Genomic DNA, 21,827 nt, shown 5'->3' with positions numbered 1-21,827 from the left:
TATAATCACACTGATGGATACATTCAGTTTTTCAATCTGATCCTCTTTTGCTTTCTGTTGTAATATATTGAGCTCGCACCCTCATATTTCTATAAGCATTGAAAACTGCAAGTATTAAAACTTAGGCTAATGCTGCCATAACTAACATACCTCTTTAACATCAGCAAATCTAATTGTGTATTTATTTCTAATTATTATTTTAATTTTTTCTCATTTTCTATTTGCAGTTTGCACGTTGGTGTTATTTGTCCTTTTGGGTTTGGTGCTTCATTGATTCTATTGTGTTTCTTGTATTTACTCTGAACGCCTGCAAGCAAATGAACCTCGCGGTTGTATGCGACGACAGATATGTACTTCGATAATAAATTTCCTTTGAACTTTAAACTTTTGGTTATCTGCAAACGTATATGATAGCATCATATCATAGCATCATTGTGCTATATTTTCCTTTCATTACTAATCTAGTAATGAGAGAGAGAGAGTATCAAACACTCCCTTAATCAAGTTGTCCACAAGAAAGATATAATGTAGTTTGTTTTCCCTGAAGTATCCCAAAGATATACATCAGATAATATGCTGTTTTAGTACTGATTGTATTTTTGGTTCCAAGATATATTTATGAATTAGCCTTATGTCTTTAGTGCTATTTTGTACCAAAACTAAAATCATTTAATAGCTTTGAGTTATGTTAACTGGATTAGGAGATTTTAGCATTCTTTGATGTTAAGTCAGTCCCCATAAACTGGATTAAGTTTTAATTTACAAGCATGGGAAAGAAGTGCTGATAAAACACTGTTTCACTCCCTAACTTTATTATCAACACCAGCAAAAGAGAAACAGGAATTAACAAAGGAAAAGAATATTGAAGCAATTCAGTAAGATTAAGAGGATATTATACTGAAATTGAATAATACTCAGGACAAATAGTGAAACAAAAAGGTTGTCTACTTTTAGTCATCGGTTTACATGGAAAAATGAACAACCTGCAAGATACACAATTATGAAGAGATTGACCTCTTCTTTGAAGAACAGAATAACGAAAAAAAGCATGTGTTTTTGTTGGCAATCAAAGACAGTAACCTTTTATTTTGTATTCATAAGGCCAGCACATATTGTCATCTCTAATTGCCTTTAAGGAGGTGGCAATGATCTGCCTTCTTTAACCATTGCAGTCCTTCTGTTACTCCCACACAGTAAATTTGGACAGAGTTCCAGGATCTGTCCACAGTGATGATTAGGGATTAGCAATTCATTTTCCAGACAGGTTTGTAAAGGGAACTTGTTACATACACCTGTTAGGGTGCATTCTCCAGATACCTTATGAGGTAATCGTAGCCTTCAGCCAGGAGCAGATGCCATCAGGTGGTTCCCAACCTTCACAGAGTGTTTCAACCCTTAACCACAACACTCTCCAGTTGATGGGCCGACAGTGGTGGCCAAATCACTGCCCATCTGCTCCTGGCTTCCAGCTTCCCTCCTCTCGCCTACTCCAAATCCAACAAGAGGCTCGTTCTGCCTCTTCCCCCATCCTATGAGTTGCTTGTTTCTTGCTCCTTTCATCCAGGCCCAGAGCTGACAACAACCACCATGCTGATTTGGCTGGGAACCCTCTGCAGCCGATCTCCAAAGGGAACATACAATTGGTGATGTTCCCATGCACCTTGGCGGTAGAGATGCAATTGGAGATGCTAATTTAAGGAAATACATTGCAGTTTAGGAGATAGTACACACGGCAGCCATTGTGTGCTGTTGGTGGAGGCAAAGAAAATTTAATGTGGTGGATGTTTGCCAGAAAAGAACAACAATCAATGAACAACAATGGAGGTTAGCCATTTTCTGACACTGTCCTTGCAGCCACCAGTTTGTGAACTATTTGATGAACTGATTCTTGCTCTAGGATAACAATTGAATGTAAACACAAGGGACTTCCTGCTAATGATCTGCTAACCTTGACACTATTCTCAGATGAGAAGCTGTTTAACTGTGTAAAATGGCAGGTTTACAGAAATAACTCAATGTCTGAGCCCTGTGTTTGGGTGATCCTATTTGACTAGCTAGAACCAGTCAGAGTTGAAGGGAACAAAGTAAATCATGAAGTTGAAGACGAAGTCGGTAAAATGATACTAATACTGCTTGCGGCTCTGTGCCACATCCAAAGGGAATCTGACACAGGTCTGTCAGATGACCTCAAACCAACAAAATTGAAACATCATAGATTGACTTGATGAAGAAAAGTATAAAAATAGAGGATTCTGGGAGCTCAGGCAGTGACAACTCTCCAGAGACCAACCACTATGGATGTGGAGGACCCCGCATTGTACACACAGAGATCACATCAGGACACTTGGCCAGCATAGAATCTTCTTCCTGTGTATCACCTTTTCTATTTTTTGGCTGCTTGTTGAGGGTCAGGAAAATTTAGTAGGTGTGCACACAGGTATTCAGTTGTGTAAGTTTATGTGTTTGATAACTGAGCCAATAAGTATACTTATCAGTAAATACTGATTCTCTCTGTGTCTAACTGATCAATACTACTAAGTGGTAAACCTTGTAACAGAATCAGTGTCTCTGTTGAGGGCTCGAGGATCAATCTCTCCATTGAGTCAGCTGGAGACTTGAGTTGGACCACGTTGGAGAGGTACAGACAGATCTGGGGTTGGGTGGTTAGTGGCCCAGAATGAAGAACATGGAGGACATTGATTGTTTTGATTGGAGGGGCCTCCTGAAATACGTATTGGGGAAATGGCCACAATACAGTGAGCATGGTCATCTCATTGGTAGTGAAGGAAAAATCACTGGGGAAGCTCTTTGGAAGATTGTTCGAGGGAAATTGACAGACATGGAATGTGAATGGTTACAGAAAGTTAAAATTAAGTGAGAACGATCAGAAGAGGAAAACCTAGAACATTGGCAGAAAGATTAGAAGAGGAAAACAAAGGCTCCACAATGAGATGGAAAGCCTTAACGAGAAGCTTACTGATTTACAGGGTCAGAGGAGTGTGAATTTGATACATATGTGCCAGTCAGTTCCGATTGGCAACAACATCTCTTATACCATCTTCATCAGCTCTGGTGTACCACAAGGTTGCATGTTTAGTCCTCCGCTCTACTCGCTTTACACTTGTGACTGTGTGGCTAAGCACAGCTCCAATGCTATATTCAAGTTTGCAGAGGACACCACTGTTGTTGGTCAAATCAAAGCTGGCGATGAATCAGCATATAGGAGGGAGACTGAAAATCTGACTGAGTGGTGCCACTTCTTACTCAACGCCAGCAAGACCAAAGAGTTGATCATTGACTTCAGGAGGAAGGACCCAGAGGTCCATGAGTGAGCCCTCATCAGAGGATCAGAGTTGGAGAGTGTCAGCAACTTAGCTCCTCAGTGTTATCATTGCAGAGGATCTGTCCTGTGTAAGTGCAATGACAGCAGCACCTGTACCTTCTTAAAAGTTTGCCAAGATTTGGAATGGCATCTAAAACTTTGAAAAACTACTATAAATGTGTGGAGGAGAGGACAATGACTAGCCTGGTACGGAAACACCAATGGCCTTGAATGGGAAATCCTACAAAAAGTAGTGGATACAACCCAGTCCATCATGGTTACAATACTTCCCACCACTGAGCACATCTACATGGAATGTTGTCACAGGAAAGCAGCATTCATCATTAGGGACCTCCACCACCCAGGTCAAGCTCTCTTCTCATTGCTGCCATCAGGAAGATGGCACAGGAGTCTCAAGACTCACACCATCAGGTTAACACCAACAGTTATTATCCCTCAACTATCAGACTCTCAAGCCCGAGCAGCTAAGATGGAGGCAAAGGGGTTGAGGAAACAGTGCAGTAGTTTAAAGATGGCTGTGCACAAGAAATCTCAGCACCTATATATCTTTGGCGGACAGGTCGAGCTCAGAATCAGCCAGAGACAGACTGAGACCATGACTCTCAAAGTAGAGTCTCCTCCTCCTGTCAAAGCGTATGGCATTGAATTACCCAGCACCAGCAGATTCACCTCCCTGGGCAGCTTCATTTGGCAAGATCTGTTTGCCAATTTGACATCCAGTGCAGACTCAGCAAAACTGGAAACATCTTCAGATCAATGAGCAACATATGAGGATGAACCAAACACAGCGCCCACACCAAGGGGAAGCTGTAGCAGAGCTGTGTTCTGTCCGCACTCTTGTATGAGTCAGAATGCTGGTGCATGACAGAGAGCGACCTTGCAAAGCTGTCTTCGTTCCACACTGCAAGCCTCCAGAAGATCCTCCCAAGAAAAGTCTCCAGCCAAGCTCTACTCTTTCAATGTCTTCAAGAAGGCACGACTTCGGGATTGAAGGACGTCCTTTTAGAACTGAGATGCGGAGAAATTACTTCAGTCAGAGGGTGGTAAATCTGTGGAATTTGTTGCCATGAGCAGCTGTGGAGATCAAGTCATTTGGTGTATTTAAGGCAGAGATAGATAGGTTCTTGATTAGTCAGGGCATTGAAGGGTATGGGGTGAAAGCAGGGGAGTGGGGATGACTGGATGAAGTGGATCAGCCTATGATTGAATGGCGGAGCAGACATGATGGGCCGAATGGCCTACTTCTGCTCCTAAATATTATGGTCTTATCTTAAGAGGACATGGCCACAATCGCCATGAGGAAAAGTTAGATAGATTGGGCATTTGATGAGAAGGGAGACCAAATCCATCATGAAGACAGCACTTTATTGGACCCCTGAAGGGTGGAGGAAATGTGGGAGACCAAAGATAACTTGGCACTGTACCACAGAAGCAGAAATGAGGGCCCTGAACCACACTGGGGCACTATAGAGAAGAGGAACAAGGACAGACAGAGATGGAGAACCTTCATTGCTGCCCTAGTGCCAGTGGTGTAACAGGCAGTATGAGGATGATGAATCCGATATAGGAATCAGTACATCAAAGGAAAAGCAACATTACAGATCATACAAAGTGTCTAAAGCAGATACACAAACTTCAAGGCCAAGCTACAGCTCCAGAAATGAATAATATGTACCTTTGAATCTGAAAGAGGGGAAGAGAATGAATATGGAGATATGGATTAGAGAGGTTTAGCATATAAGGGTTACGATGAGGCGTCTCCTCTTCCGGATCCCCCGCCGATGTGCAGCCTAAAGGAGCTGGTGCTACCATTGGCGAGAGTGACCCACTACCTACTATTAGTGAGGGAGGAGCTGGGACCAGCTCTTCACACTGTAACTAAAGATCAAAGTTGAAAGTAAATTTATGATCAATGTACCTGTACATATACATTATCATATACAGCCCTAACATTCATTTTCTTGTGGGAATACTCAATAAGTCCATAATTGAATAGTAACTATAATAGAATCTATGAATTTGCATCTTTAACCAAAAGACAACAAACTGTGCAAATACAAAAAGAAATAAATAATATTTATAGATAAGTAAGCAATACATAATGAGAACATAAGATGAAGAGTCTTTGAAAGTGAGTCCATAGGTTGTGGGGACATTTCAGTGATAGGGCAAGTTTTTGTAGGTAAGTCTTTCTTTTCCTGTTCGATCCCAGTGATCCTACACTTTCTGAGGCATGGGGTGCTTAGGAAAATAGAGCATGAGATAAGGAAGTGCAGGATTTTGATTCTAACTTTAGGAATACTTCAGGGGCAGCTGAAGTGTTTCGCCTTCAAGAAAATACATTGGGTATCGTGGGGAGAATTGCGGGTCATGGTAAAAGTCAGCAGAGAGATTGCAGAAGAGAACACAGCAATGGAGCCCACCTTCACTGTTAGGTTAACTGTGGTCAGGGGCAAGCATCCCAGTGCTGTACTCAAACCTACGGTTTCAGCTGTGGTAATGTGGGTCATTATGCCTGGAACTGTACAGCAAAGAGTTCATTTAACTTGAATTTTAACATAGATCAGAGATTGGAGTTACAGAAAGGTCAGAAAATCTTGGAAATTTTGTTAATATGGGGTTGCCATGCTTTAAACTTGTTAAATGTTCTTCACTTGTGCATGATGAATAACTTCCAGCATTCCTTTGTTTTAAAGTATTAAAGTAACATATAGCCTCCATTTTGTCTGATGGTAATTTAACATTGTGGAGCAAGACATTTACTGAGATGGTTTAAAGTGCGAGTGGTTTGCATGTTTCAAATGTGTGAAGGATGGCCGTGTGTGTGTGTGTGTGTGTGTGTGCATGCGTGCATGCGTGTGTGTGTGTGTGTGTGTTTGTGTGTGTATGCACATACAAAGGCTGTTATGTGTTTGCTCAATTGATATTGGGAGGAAGTTTGAACTAATCCTAGGCTTCAGAGAAGGTGATCAATTGAAATATTTAGCTACTCTGATGTGAATCTTGTCTTTTAAGAGGTTGTGTGAATGCATAGGGGACCCCACCCAGCAGTGTTTTCTTCCTTTGTGCTTTGAAAAATATGTGAAAGCTTTTCACAGTGGGAATTAACCGTTGACTCTAAATGTTGCAGTTATTTGTGAGGTTTCTGAAGAAACAAAAGCACAATCATAGATTTTTGTTTGTCTTGTCTGTTTTTAGTTTGGTTCTTTATCTGTTTCCCATGGAATTGGGTTTACAGAGATACCCAGATTCCACACTGGCCATGTGGAATCCAGGTTAAGGTGATGGAAATTTTGGAATCTCTGTTTAGGATATGAGATGCCCACATTTCAGAGAGAAATGGGTATTTGGGGAAATTGCTCATTGGTGGACAGTTAAATTGGAAATTTCAAATTAACATTTTGGAATATTGGAGTAGTTGAGGAGCAAACCTAAAAGTTGTTTTCACTAACAAGAGTGCTTTATTTTTACAGAACATAAAAGATGTAGCTCAAGGTTGTTGATATGTTGATTTTGAGATTGAATTTTTCAGGAAAATAGTTTTGATGCAATCATGGTGTATGTCATGTAAATTACAAATTAAGGCATACACTTATCTAGCGGTGGCTGGATGTTCAAATTGAAATGATTTGGTGAGTCTGAATTGACTCTGCAGGGTTGAGATGTAGTTAACAACGGCATTAAGGTTTCTTCCTTCCTTGGAGATAATCTTCGTTGTACTGCGGAATCACGCCGGCATCAGGATATAATAGCAAATGATCCCAAGGGGCATTTATAGCAAAATAGCAAGGAGGTGGGGAAATGGAAAAAGATCAGAAAGCAACATCCAAGAAAAAAGACACAAACAAAGATGGTCCCTCATCTGTACAGGATGGTGTGAAGCGAACCAACTGTGGGATATATGTCAGTGTTAAAAAACACATGCATAATTGTTGAAAGCTCACTCAGAATTACCCAGAGGGGGAATAAAAAGGCTGCCATGTCTTCAAAACAGGGTATTGCAACTGGATGGGGCAGTTGCAGATGGGGGGAATTGGAAGGCAGAAGAAGCAACAGGGGTGGGGGAAGCAGAGTAAAAAGAGTTCACAATGTCATGAAAGGACTTGCATATCCTGAAGTAACTGACCAAAATAGGCTATTGTTATGAATGGTACTGGGAAAAGGATAGAGTTATCAAGATGCCATCAAGGGGAAGACCACTGGGCTTGCCTAGAAGAAATGATAAGACAGAAACTTATAAATTGTGGTTTCAGTAATTATGAAAAATGTTCATAGTCTGTTTTGCCCATAATTAGTCTTTCTTGCAATATCCATTGATTAGAAAGACATGTTACATAGCAACAGTAGCTACATGTTATACCAAGGGATGGAAGCAGTGCTCTTTAGAAAGTCACAATATCACAATTGGGAACATGGTTTTAGATCTGAATATTGGAGGATGAACTTTGTCTCAGCTAGCAGGAGACACAGCAATGAAGGAGAACCTCATGATCTAGTGCACTGATACGGATCAATGTTTGTGGGACTATGTTGTTACCGAGTTGCCATCGATTCCTCACTTGACTGTAGACTGGTCACGTGTTGTGGAGGAGGTAAAGAAGATAGTCAATCAGTGGACTTATCACACTAAAGTAATTAAAAAACATGCTGATAAGGCAAAGGAAGTATTGATGACTCAGATTTTTGGAGTAAGATTTGGAATTGGAGATATAATATTCAAATACATCTATGGCTGAGAATAACATTGCATGCTGCTGTAATACTAATGTAAGTGCATTGATAATTGTAATGCTTAATGTATATTAACTTAGAAGGTGGAAGGCTGAAATTATGCAAAAATTAGAGGATTACGCTCTTATAAATCAGAGGAGATGACCTTTGGTAGAAAAAGTGTGCAAATTCATTAGTAAATATTACTTTTAAATTGATATGATGTAAGTGTTTCACACTTATTGGGGTTCTATGCGGTCCTATGGGCAGTCAACAGAAGGAGAAGAGGATAATGATACTAAGATAAATATCTTTGGATCAAGAAGAGGGAGATGTTGGCCAGAAAGAACTACAATCAATGAACAGGAATGGAGGTGGCCATTTTGTGGGATTGTCCTTGCAGCTGCCATTTTGTGAATTGTCTGATGAATTGATGATTTGCTCTGGGATAACCTAATCAGAGCAATTGATCATCAACACAAGGAGTTTCTGTTAATGATCTGCTAAACTGGAGACCATTCTCAGATAAGAAGCTGTTCAATGTGTAAAATGGCAGGCTTGCAGAAGTAATTTCATCATCTGGATCCAGTGTCTGGATGATCTGATTTGACTGGTTTGAACCAGTCAGAGCTGAAGAGAACAAAAGTCGTGACCATAAGGAATGGGAACAGAATTAGGCCATTTGGCCTATCATTGACATTAATGGCTGATCCATTTCTCTCTCAGTCCCAATCTTCTGTCTTCTCCAGTAAACTTTCATGCCCGGACTAATCAAGAATCTATCAACCTTTGCCGTAAATATACCCAATGACTTGGCCTCCAGCTGCCCATGGCAATGAATTCCACAGATTCTCCACCCGCTGGCTAAAGGTATTGCTCCTCATCTCCATTATAAATGGATGTCCCTTTATTCTGAGTATGTCTCCTCTGGTCCTAGACTCCCCCACTATAGTAAGCATTCTCTCCACAATCTCTCTATTGAGGCCTTTCAACATTTGCTAGGTTTCAATGAGATCCCCCCCCCCACCCCCGTTCTTCTGACGTCCAGTGAGTACAAGCCCAGAGCCATTAAATGCTCCTCATATGATAAGCCTTTCAATCCCAGAATTATTTTCATGAACTTACTCTAACCTCTCCAATATCAGCACATTCGTTCTTAGATAAGCAGCCCAAAAACTGCTCACAATACTTCAGGTGAGGCCTCACCAATGTCTTATAAAGCCTCAACATTATATGTTTGCTGTTATATTCTAGTCCTCTCAAAATGAATACTAACATTGTATTTGCTTTCCTCACCACTACCATTCCCTGCAAATTAACCTTTAGGGAATCCTTGGGAGCATTTCTAAGTCTCTTTGCACCTCAGGTTTTGAATTTTCTCTCTATTTAGAAAATAGTTCATTCTTTTATTTCTTCTACCAAAGTGCTTGACCAATTCCCATACTGTATTCCATCTGCCATTTCTTTGCTCATTCTCCTAATCTGTCTAAATCCTTCTGCAGCCCATCTGCTTCCTCAAAACTACTTGCCCCAAAGCCTATCTTTGTAACATCAGAATACTTGGCCCCAAACCCATCAATTCTGTCATCTAAATCATTAACATATAACATAAAAAGAACCAATTCCAATACAGATACCTGTAGAATGCCACTAGTTACCGGCACCCAACAAAAAAGGCTCCTATCTTCCCCACTCTTTGCCTCCTGCTAATCAGCCAATGCTTTATTCATGCTAGTATCTTTCTTGTAATGCCTTGGGCATTGTTAAGCAGGCTCATGTGTAGCACCTTGTCGAAGGCCTTCTAAAAATCCAAGTACACAACGTCAATTTCCTTTGTTTATCCTGCTTGTTATTTCTTCAAAGAATTCCAAAAGATTTGTCAGGCAAGATTTTGCCTTAAGGAAACCATGTTCCATTATACAGCCTATTCTATCATGTGCCTCCAAGTACCCCAAAACCACATCCTTAACAATCAACTCCAACATCTTCTCAACTGCTAAGGTCAGATTAACTAGCCTGTAATCTCCTTTCTTTAACCCCTCTTCCTTCTTGAAGAGTGGAGTAATATTTGCAATTTTTCAGTCCTCTGGAACCATGACAAAATCTATTGATTCTTGAAAGATAATTACTAATGCCTCTACAATTTCTTCAGCCATCTCTTATAGAACCTTGGGGTGTATACTACCTGGTCTAGGTGACTTATCTATCTTCAGACATTTCAGTTTCCCAAGCACCTTCTTCCTAGTAATGGCAACTTCACTCACTCTTCTCCCTGACACTCTCGAATACCTGGCATATTGCTAGTGCCTTCCACTGTGAAGATTGATGCAAAATACTTATTCAGTTCATATGTCATTTCCTCGTCCCCAATTGCTACATCTCGAGCATCATTTTCCTGTTTTCTGATATCTACTGTCATTTCCCATATACTCTTTATATATCTGAAGAAACGTTTGGTATCCTCTTTAATATTATTTTCTGGCTTACCTTCATATTCCATGTTTTGCCTTGTTATGACTTTTTTAGTTGCCTTTTGTTGGTTTTTAAAAACATCCCAATCCTCTAATTTCTGCTCTGTTATATGCCCTCCCTTTTGCTTTTATATTTACTAAGAATTCTCTTGTCAGCCACGGTTGCATCATCCTGGCTTTAGGATACTTCTTCTTTTGAATATATATATGCTGTGCCTTCTGAATAGCTCCCAGAAATTCACTCTCTCAAATTTCAGGGCAAATTCAATCATATTATGACCATTTACCCCAAAGGGTTCCTTTACCTTAAGCTCTCTAATCAATTCTGGTTCATTGCAAACACCCAATCCAGAAAAGCTGATCCCCTACTGGGCTCAACCACGCGCTGCTCTAAAAAGCCATCTTATAGGTATTCTACAAATTATTCTACCAACCTGATTTTCTCAATCTACTTGCATCCCCCATGACTATCGTAACATTGCCCTTTTGCAGGCATTTTCTGTCTGCCATTGTAATTTGTAGTCCACATCCTTGCTACTGTTTGGAGATTTGTATACAACTCCCATTAGGGTTATTTTTACCTTGCAGTTTCTTAGCACTATCCACAAACATTCTACACCTTCTGATTCTATGTCACCTCTTTCTAAGGATTTGTTTTCATTTTTTACCAACAGAATCACCCAACCCCCTCTGCCTACCTGCCTGAACTTTTGATACAGTATGTATCCTTGGATTGTTAAGCCCACAACTATAATTTTTTTCCACCACAATTCAGTGATGCCAATAACATCATATATGCCAATCTCTAACTGTGCTACAAGTTCACCTCCCTTAATCCATCTACTGCGTGCACTCAAATATACAAAAAAGGCTCCCATTTTCCTCACTCTTTGCCTCCTGCTAATCACCCTTTTAGATTTTGTGCCCCTTTTACATTGTAACTCATCCTGTTAACTGCAGTTTTGCTCTAACATCCTGTCCTTGCCAGCAGTCTCACTACACTCTGTTTGTAAACCAGTGACCCCATCCTCAGCTCTACCACTCTGGTATCCATCCCTCTGTCAAATTACTTTCAACGCTCATGAACAACTCTGGCCAAACTGTCCACAAGAATACTTGTCCCCCTCAGGTTCAGGTGCAGCCCGTCCCTTTTGTACCAGTTGCACCTTCCCCAGAAGAGAGCCCAATGATTGATTTATTTATTTATTGAGCTACAGCATGGAGTTGGCCCTTCTGGTGTTTGAGTTGCACCGACCAGCACTGCCTCAATTTAATGCTGGCCTAATCACGGGACAATTTACAATGACCAATTAACCTACCAACCAGTGGGTCTTAGGTCGCTGAGAGGAAATCGGAGCACCTGGAGGAAACCCATGTGGACACCCGGAGAGCATACAAAACAGAAATCTGAACCCCTACCCCCTGCACCAGTTCCTCAACCATACATTCATCTGCTAAATGCTCCTATTCTTACCCTCACTGGCGTGTGCCACAGGCAGCAATTCAGAGGTTACTACTCTGTAGGTCCTGCTTTTCAGCTTTACACCCAGCTCCCTAAAATTTCACTTCAGGACCTTCTCGCCTTTCCTATCCATATACCAGTATATACCAAGACCTCTGTCTGCTCACCCTCTCCCTTTGGAATGCCATGGACCTGATCTGAGACATCCCTGAGCCTGGCACCATGCCATCTGGGTGTCTCCATTGCATTCACAGAATCTTGTTTCTATTTCTCTAACTACAGAATCTCCTATCACTAGTGCTGTCCACTTCACCTCTCTTCTCTCCTGAGCCACAGTGCCAGACTCTGTGCTAAAGACCCGGTCCCTGTGGCTCCCTCCTCAACAGTATCCAAAATGGTATACTGATTGTTGAGGGGAACAATCACTGGGGTACTCTGTACTGGCTGCCCATATCCCGTTCTTCTGACAGTCATCCAGTCACTTGTCGCTTGCAACCTAGGGGTGACTACCTTCCTATAGTTCTTATCTATCATTTCCTCAATCTCCCATATGAGCCAAAGGTCATCGAGCTGCAGCTCCATTTCCTTACCATTTTCTCTGAGGAGCTGAAGCTTGGTACACCTGGTGCAGATGTGGTTATCCGGAGGCTGGAGGTCTCCCAGAATTCCCACATCTCACACAAAGAACACAAGACTACCACGAAGCCACTTTCACTGCACTAACTGTGCCCTGATCAATGAGGAATGAAGAATAAAGAAGAAGAAGAAGAAGAAGAAACTTACCAGTTAATTATCACATCTAAGCCAAATGAGCATAAGCCAAAGCCGAATCTTCTCTTCTCTAACACTGGTCCATTCATACAAAGGTTGATCCACTTGCTCCTGCCTTAATTTTATATTAAGTTGAAGTCAAAGCCTATGAAACAATATTGCTTGTAGCTCTGGGCTACATACAATGGGAATCTGACACAGGTTAGTCATACACCCTCGAGCCAATGAAATTGAAGCATCATAGATTGACCTGATGAGGAAAAGTATAATAAAGAGGATTTTGGGCGCTCAGGCATTGACAGCTGCCTGGAGACTAACCGTTGCAGATGTAGAGAACCCTACATCGGGCACGTGGAGATCACATCGGGACTATGAGAAAAGCTTGGCTAGCATAGACTCTTCTTTCCAGGTATTTCCTTGTCTATTCTGTGATGGTTCATGGAGGGAAAGGGCAACTGTGCACATAGGTATTTGTGTAAACTTACTTGCTTGCTAACCAAGCCAATACCGGTACTTGTGAGCAAATACAGATTCTCTCTGTGTCTAACTGATCATTTTTACTGAGGCATAATCCCTGTAACGTACCTATCAGGTGGACTGCTTGGTTTTGGGTGGTTTAAGTTCCATGTGTGTTGCTGAAGCTGTACCCACACAAGTAAACTGTGAGTATCCATCACAGTCCTAATTTGTGCCTTGTTTATGGTGAAAACTTTGCAACTGCTGATTTGCTTTGTAGACATGTACTTCTGTAGTTGGTCCAGTTGAGCTTCTGGCCAATGGTGACTATGGTGGTTGTGGGGTACAGAGCAATGATAATGCCAATGAATGTCAAGGGTGGGTAGTTGGGCTCTCCGCTGTTAGAGTAGGTCATTGTCATTACCATTATCATGTCAGTATATAGGAGTATGCATTTGTGTGGTGACAGCACTTCTTATAATTGATCACCCTCATCATTTGCTGATGAACTGTAAATGGGATTGAGCATTGTCTGAACCTGTGAACATACCCAATTCTGACTTCTGCAGTGCTGTCCTGGGTGTTGATGATTGACCCTTAACAAACTTTCTGTAAGATATGATTTCCACCATTGGATTTTATCCAATTTCAAGCCTTTTGACCTCAGTTTACTAGAATTCCTTAATGCCACAATCAGCCAAATGCTGCCAAATTGTCATAGGCAGTCACTCTGGTCTCATCTATGGATTTAATTTTTTTGGTCCAGGTTTGAACAAAGTTATGATAGGGTTTGGAGATGAACAGTCAAACAAAACTCAAATTAGGCATTGATAGGCAGGTTATTGTTGAATAAGTGTCCTTGATGAGATTGTTGATGCCATATATTGACAGTCATTGATCATTATGAGGAGACTGATTGCGCAGTAATTAGCCAGGTTGCACTTGTCCTGCTGTTTTGTGAACAGGACCTACAAGGGCAATTTTCCACAATACCAGTTGATGCCAATGTTGTAATTGTACTGCACCTGAGAGATGGTAAATAGTAGAGAAGAGACAGATGTAATTTGAGATCGTAAAGAATGTCACAGAAGCATCTAATCATATTCACACTCTGATATGTTTGCTTATGCACTGTTACAATGAGGGCCAATGCAAACTTTAGCAATTTACTTCATTTTCTATCTAAGTCTCATTGATGTCTTTAGGTAAATTTTGTTAATGCTGGTATTAGAACTAGCTACTTTGGCCACTTAAAATTTTGGCTCAGTTTTACTCTTTTGTATTAATTTGACTTGTCCCACAACTTTCCAATTAGCAAAACAGAACTCTGACAAAGAAATGTTGGGTGTTTCCAACTGCCATATTAAATCACTTGGTCTTATCCAATCAGAGTTTTTCTCTTTATCCTACCTATTCACCTTCCCAGACTAGTGAAAATCACCATGTTTTCTCTCTTCCTCAGTACTGATGAATGGTCTCAAGCTTGAGACATAAACTGTTATTTTTCCAGCAATGTTGCATGACTAGTTGAGTGTTTCCAGCATTCTCTGTATTTATTCCAGAATCTCGAACTGGGAAAAAGCAATTTTAGAATTCAGGACAGATTCATACAATAAGATGATGACAAATAGAATAAATTTCCAAGCTGTTCACTGGAGATGAAGCTTTTGGGATCTCTTAAAAAAACAATTAAATGCTATGATGAAAGAATCGTTGGTTCATTTGAATGCATTGTTGATTACTGAAAGTTTCATCTGAAGCTTTATGATTTTAAAGATTAAAATGTGTCTGTCAGAATTAAAATCAAAAGTATTAATCAAAGTAACATCTGCTATTGTTCTTTCTATTGCTAAATATTTGAATTATAAATCACAATACACCAAGAAGAAGAAAACCTCATGGAATCTTCTAGATCATTTAGAAAATCCTTTTTCTTGATCTTTCTAAGTAAAATTTCTAATCTAATTCATAAATACATTGAATTAGGAATTCAGTAAAATATAATTCTTATCGTTCTGATGAGTCCTTGCAGGTCTTGATAATTGTGCATTGTAAAGTCTGTATTTTAGCTGTTGAGCACTAATTAAAACAGATATGGGCTGATTTTATGGAATCACTGAATAAGATGCAAGTTTCAAACATGGAGTCCATGAGGAAAATTATAGATCCAGGCCCCACTGTCCCTATGTACACTTTTAACTTCAGCTCATGCTATCATTACAAAAGTGTTTTGTATGAAATTGTCAGCTTTTTGGAGTTCCACTATTCTAATGATTTTACACTTCCATTTTGAAGTTGAGGTGGCTATTGCAAACGTAGTACAAGCAGCTGAGAATTAAGCCTTAATGGTTATCAAAGCCAATCTGCCTTTGAAATGGTAAGTTGCACCCAGTAAACATTAAAATCAGATGGCAATACAACCTAAATTCATGGATACTTACTGTCTATTCAACATACATAAAGAAATTCTAAAACTCTGAACCAAACAGAACAACTTGAAGCAGAAAATCACAAACACGAGAAATTCTGCAGATGCTGAAAATCCAAAGCACCATACACACACAATGCTGAAGGAACTCAGCAGGCCAGGCAGCATCTTTGGAAAAGAGTAAACAGTTGACATTTTGGGCTTAGAACCTTCATCAGGACCCTTCTTCAAAATTATTTCATCACCTTCTTAGCAGAGAATGAGTTGGAGTTCAGTTTAAAAAATGACAATTCTATTTTCCACTCTATTCCTGCTAATTTATCACATGAATGCCCTTGGGTTTAGCTTTAACAAATACTTCTGTTGAATATTGGCAGGACTTGTAAATGCAAATTAGGTGCTAATGACAAACATTGGAGTCCATTGGGACTTTTACCTGTTAGTGACATTCAGATACATTTACCCATGACATTCAATGGCATTACCATCAGCGAAATCCCCCCCCCCCCCCCAATCGTCCCTGACCAATAATATCCTGGGGATTACCACTGGTTAGAAACTTAACTGGATCAACTTCAAAAATACCATGAGTACAAGAGCAGATCAGAGGTTGGGTATCCTGCGGCAATTGTCACACCCTCTGACATCAAAACAGTTCCACATTCTATGTGATATAAATCAAGGACTCTGATGGAATCCTTTCTGCTTGTCTGGACAGGTGCAGCTGCCAATTTCACTCAGCAAGGTCAACCACATCTAGGAGAGGTTGCCCGCTAAATAATTTCCTTCATTAGCGGCAGACAGTAAGTACAAAATGCACTGCAGTTACTCACTAGCAGTCCACCCAAATCCACAACCTGTACTACTAAGAAGGTCACACGAGTGAATCTAAGAAGGTCAATGCTTTCACATGCAGAGAACACCATCACCCGCAGGTTCCTTTCCAAGTTGTACACTGGCCTGAGTTGTATCACCGTACCCTCATTATCAATGGGCCTAAATGTTGGAGCTCCTTTGCAAGCAGGATTGCAATGGCTCCCTACTATCAACCCATGGGTAATTCGGAATGAAGAATTAAGTCAGTGATTTCCAGATCACTAAGATACAAGTTTAATATATAATATAAATCACTTATTATACGTTTCAACAAAATCAATGTTGGTTACATTATTTCTTTACTTCTGCATTGGTGGAAGAGATTTCCCCAGAAAATCTAACTCTCATGTTAGACAGCGTTCTACTCCATAGCAGTAGTGGCATAACTAGCAAAGCTTCTGCCCAGCAGTTCCAGTGACCAGAGTTCAACTGAGACCTTTGGTGTAGTTTGTCCTGCTTTTGGACATTCTTTTTTAATTACCTGGGGCTTCATTTGAGTAGTACAGGTTCCTCCAACATCCTCAGAATAATTCTGATTTAGAGTGAGTCTTGAGGATGTCATTGGATCCTGTTCTGTGCATTAAACCAAAATCTCAAGCTCTTCATGTTTGGCTGCTTCGAAGACTAGTTTAACATTTGGACTTGATGATAAGGCAATGGGGGCAGAAGAATTAACTTATTCCCCTTATTTTAGCGGCATGCCGCTTTTGGTTGCCCTCAAATAAATGGGAGTTGAGATCAGAACACGAATGAATAATGGTAACAACATAAGGAAGACTGTGATAGATAGTTAACATCGTAAACCTGTACCAACATTCCCCCACTAGTGCTCCCTGTAGAAGTCACTTCAGCAGTCAATTGGCAATAATGTCTCTTGCAAATCAGAAAATCTCTTTAAGGAGAATTACTTATTTGAAATAGTTCTCTAAGATTGAGGGAAAAGATGCAGGGTGATTTGAAAGCATATTATTATAAGTCTGGTGCTTTTTCATTTGACAGGACATAATTCAATAAAAAATTAGTTTCCATTAAAAAGTGTATTTAAAAGTAGGAACATTAAATAAATTTGTAAGTCCTGCCTAGTGGTAACAGCCGGCTTGCTGACTTAGAGGAAAGGTAAAGAAAGACAAAAGTAAAGACATTTCTAAGAAACAACACATGGCGAGTTGTAGTTTCAGACTCCAAAATAGTAAGTTGAGTGTCTAATCTTTATGGGCATTCCATTGGAGGACTTAGACACTTTTTGGTTTAAGCTGCTTGATTTAAGACTTTAAAGTCAGATTTCGACCTTGAATTTGGACAGTAGGCCCTCAAAATAGAAGACAATTCAATGCTGTATCTTGAATATATTTATCACTTTAATCTTCATAATAATATATACTAAATAAAACAATAGTTTGATAGCATCAATTTAGGTTCAACACAAATGTGAAAGTATCCGGTATAGACATGTATTCATGAATCATTCGTTCAATGATTAACTGGACAACTTTAATTAGCACTTACTTTATACTATATAAATAGATATTTATACTATATGCATGATACTGTTTTTCACAACAAAGAAATGGACATGCACTAATCTGAACTCAGAATGAGTAATTTCAACTAATCGGAATTTGTTACAAAACTATTAAGAACTGTGATGTACAGAGATACTGCATGGTGTGACTAAAAGACAGCCCCATTGCAATTTTGCGGCACCATGTACCTCATTCACAATCTGTAAAAATTCTTGCGATTGATCGCTATTTCAATCATTTTAGAGATTCTTCCTTACCTTTGGTTTCCGATTTTGCTCCTTCTCTGAGGCATTGGAGGGCTTTCTTCGCAGCATTTTGTAGGAATTAAGTGATATAAATGATTGAGGTTCTGCTTAACTAAAGGAATCTGAGTCACAGGAAGGAGAATCACGTGGTCTTCTTTTACCGCAACAACATGGTGTGGCCAGCACTCTAACGTCAATCTCTAGTATCTAACCAGGAAGGAAGTAACAAGTCTTCCTGAGTTCTGCCTGTTTGCACAGCAACATTATCAAGGTTTAAAATGACAAAAACTCTAATTATTATTTAGGCTCTGCACTCACATGTTAAGGTTTTTGTTTGTAAATTTCAATATATATAATTAAATACGATATATGGTACAATAAACTATGTGTTTAATTAGATGCACATGCTGGATAAGTTTGAGAACTTCATACAAATATTTGAATGTACCAATTATGATTACTGTATGCCAGTAAAATGATGAAATAATTACAATTTTTGTTATAATTGTGAAATTGTCTGATGCTATATTTTTGACGTCACAAACACAAAACATTACAATGACTTTCTGTTCAAAAAATGTTATATCTTGCATTTGTTTTTCAAATGATGCTCCTTTTACTAGTAACTAATTTAGTAGGATGACAGATCTCACCCATTTAACAAGTGATACTAATTTCTGATGGCATTTTACCTCTGTAAAATGTTTGCTTAATATCAAAGCACCTTAGCACCCTTTCTGAAACTGCACATTTTGCAAGGTGTTAACAACAAAATGTTGTAAACTTGTATTTCCAATGTTCGTGTTTCACTTAGCCCGTGGCGGAAGACTAAAGAATGGCTAACTTTGTGCCTTTGTTTAAGAAGGGCTGTACATACAACCCAAGGAACTACAGGCCACTGAGCTTTATATCTGTATTGGAAAAGTTACTGGAAGTTTACACATTGGCTGTTTGTCAGTTTTTCTTTGTGTATAGTTTTTCATTGATTCTATTGTACTTCTTCATTTTACTGTGAATGCCTGCAAGAAAGTGAATCTCAGGGTAGTCATATACATACTTAGATAATAAATTTACTTTGAGCTTTCAATGTTGAGGAACAGGTTATGTTTGCATTCGGAAAGGAATGAGGTGATTGAGAATAGTCAGTATGCCCTTTTTGGGGGGTGATCATGCCATCAAATCTGAAGCAGAATTTTGTCCTTGATGAAGAATGAAGAGAGGCAGTGGTCTTCACGTTCCCTGTCCTTTGTCTTCTTTCCACTAGTACAAACCAACCCCCGCCCCCCCATGCCAACTTCTATGCCACGTAGCAATTATCCTTTAGTTTGGTTTACTATGTTATGTTTGCTGTTCAAAATGACATCTTCTCTACACATGCAAATTAGAATGTAGAACTTTACATACAGCACAGGAACTGGCCTTTCGGGCAATGGTGCATGCAGTGACCTTGGCTAATTTAAATTGCACATCTGCTTGCACATGGAATACAGTATATCTTTCATTTCCCTGACTTTTATTGTGGCTTTCTAAATGCATCTTATGGTCATTACTTTGGTTAAGAAGCATTTGGATAGATGCACAATGCTGAGTTTCAAATTTTAATAATTTTAACCTGCTGCTGCTCTCATTTTTGGTGTAAGTGAGACTCGCAGAACAACAACACTGCCCCAAAATTTTGGGGCATTTAATGGATAATTAAGATTGTCATTATTCAGCTTGCTTATGATCTTTTAGGTCATTGGCTCACTGCTTCCAGTTTCATAAGAACCTGAGCCCGAGGTGGAGAGCCTGCTCTCCAGAGAGATTCATTGGGTCTGCATCTTGAGGAATCAAGATGCCTGAAGACTCAGGAAGTCACTGAGTTGGAATGATCTCTGTCCAACAGATTCTTAGGATAAGATCAGTGAGTGAGCAGTCCAAACACGGGCCAATATGTGGGAGTGGTTAGGGCCACTGTGCAACTGAGGGAATTAGGAGGAAATTATAAATGGCTTGATTCCCAAGGTTTAAAAGATGAGCATGGAAATCACCTTAAGGTGTTCCAGTCCAGGTTACAAAGGCATCATTGTCCTGGGGATGTTAGGTGATGATTACTCCCAGACAACTTGGTCTTAGCACTCTGACAGTCCATCGAAGGGAGAACTGCTTGGGGAATGATGGCATCTATTGAATGCTTAATTCCTGCTGTGATACACATGGGTCAACAATGAAATAACTTTCAACTCATGCAAATCGGCATGAATTTCTGGAGTTACAAAAATTACATGGAATTAGGAGATAATGTAGTTTGCTCTATGGAAGTATCTTTTCAATTATGCACCACCGAAATAAACAATGCTCTGGGGTTTAACTTTCAGTGCTTTATCTTTTCATTAGGCACCATACTGATATGCACCTCCTCTAGATACATAGAGTAATACAGCACAGGAACAGGTCCTCCGGAACACCTAGACTGTGCCGAAACATTTAAACTGCCTACTCTCATCGACCTGCACCCAGACCTTAGCCCTCCATACCCCACCAATCCATGTACCTATCTAAACTTCTAAACGTTGAAATTGAGCTTGCATGTACCACGTGCCCTGGCAGCTCATTCCACGTTCTCATGCCCCATTGAGTGAAGAGATCTCTTCTCCTGTTCCCCTTAAACATTTCATCTTTCCCTCAACTCACAAGTAGGAGGGGTTATCCCCCACAGCTAGACATTTTCTCTAGCTCAACGCAGGGTCATCTACCAGAGACCTCAGCCTTGAAATCACATATTCGTTGCCATTTTTGTTATTATTTGCATTTCTTGGTTTTTATTTGTTCAGGAAATAGATCAATTAAGTTTTATTCTAATTTCAATGGTACATTGACAGATAAATACAGATGGCTAAGGACAAGGTAAAATTCATTTCTTTTAATGTCAATGGGCTATTAAATCCAATCAAATGTAAGAGAATTTTATCCAATTTGGAACAATTTGATTCATACTGGGAAAAATGGTTTAACTACATAATGCCTCATAGGCCTGATTTTATTCTCACAAATCAATGAATCTGTTGTAACAAAAAGATCACTCCCTACTTGTACATAGTTCTTTCCTTTTGCTTGTTTTTTCTTTCCACTCTTTTCTATGAGTGTATACTTCAGATAAATACTTTGTGGAGATTTGTGATATATATGACTATATGATATATAGGCACAATGTCTGAAATACATCTTATGGAAATGTTTGTTTGATGATGAACTTCAATAAAAAAATAAATTACAAAAAAAAACTTTTCACCTTTCACCCTTAGCCCATGATCCCTAGTTGTAGTCCCACCCAACCTCAGTGGAAAAGGTCTGCTTGCGTTTACCCTATCTAAACCCCGCATAATTATGTATACCTCTATCAAATCTCCCCTCAATCTTCTAAATTCCAAGGAATAATTTCCTGACTTATTTAATCTTTCCTTATCACTCAGATCTTCCAGTCCTGTCAACATCCTTGTAAATTTTCTCTGTACTCTTTCAACATTATTTACATCTTTCTTATAGGTATATGGCCAAAACTG

General features: G+C 39.7%; 1 protein-coding gene across 1 annotated transcript in view; it reads right to left on the bottom strand.

Annotated features, from left to right (window-relative positions):
* Positions 1 to 18,446, bottom strand: part of sash3 (SAM and SH3 domain containing 3) — a 56,337-nt gene extending 37,891 nt beyond the window's left edge. Inside the window, exon 1 of the mRNA XM_073058250.1 lies at positions 18,298 to 18,446. Coding sequence (XP_072914351.1) covers positions 18,298 to 18,354 — 57 coding nt within the window. The 5' untranslated portion in view covers positions 18,355 to 18,446. The remainder of the gene's footprint in view (positions 1 to 18,297) is intronic.
* Between the last annotated feature and the right edge of the window lie 3,381 nt (positions 18,447 to 21,827).

This window comes from Hemitrygon akajei, chromosome 10 (assembly GCF_048418815.1).
Source record: "Hemitrygon akajei chromosome 10, sHemAka1.3, whole genome shotgun sequence".
Classification (NCBI taxonomy): domain Eukaryota; kingdom Metazoa; phylum Chordata; class Chondrichthyes; order Myliobatiformes; family Dasyatidae; genus Hemitrygon; species Hemitrygon akajei.
The sequence above is the reverse complement of the archived record's forward strand: the minus strand, read 5'-3'. Positions and strand labels throughout refer to the sequence as shown.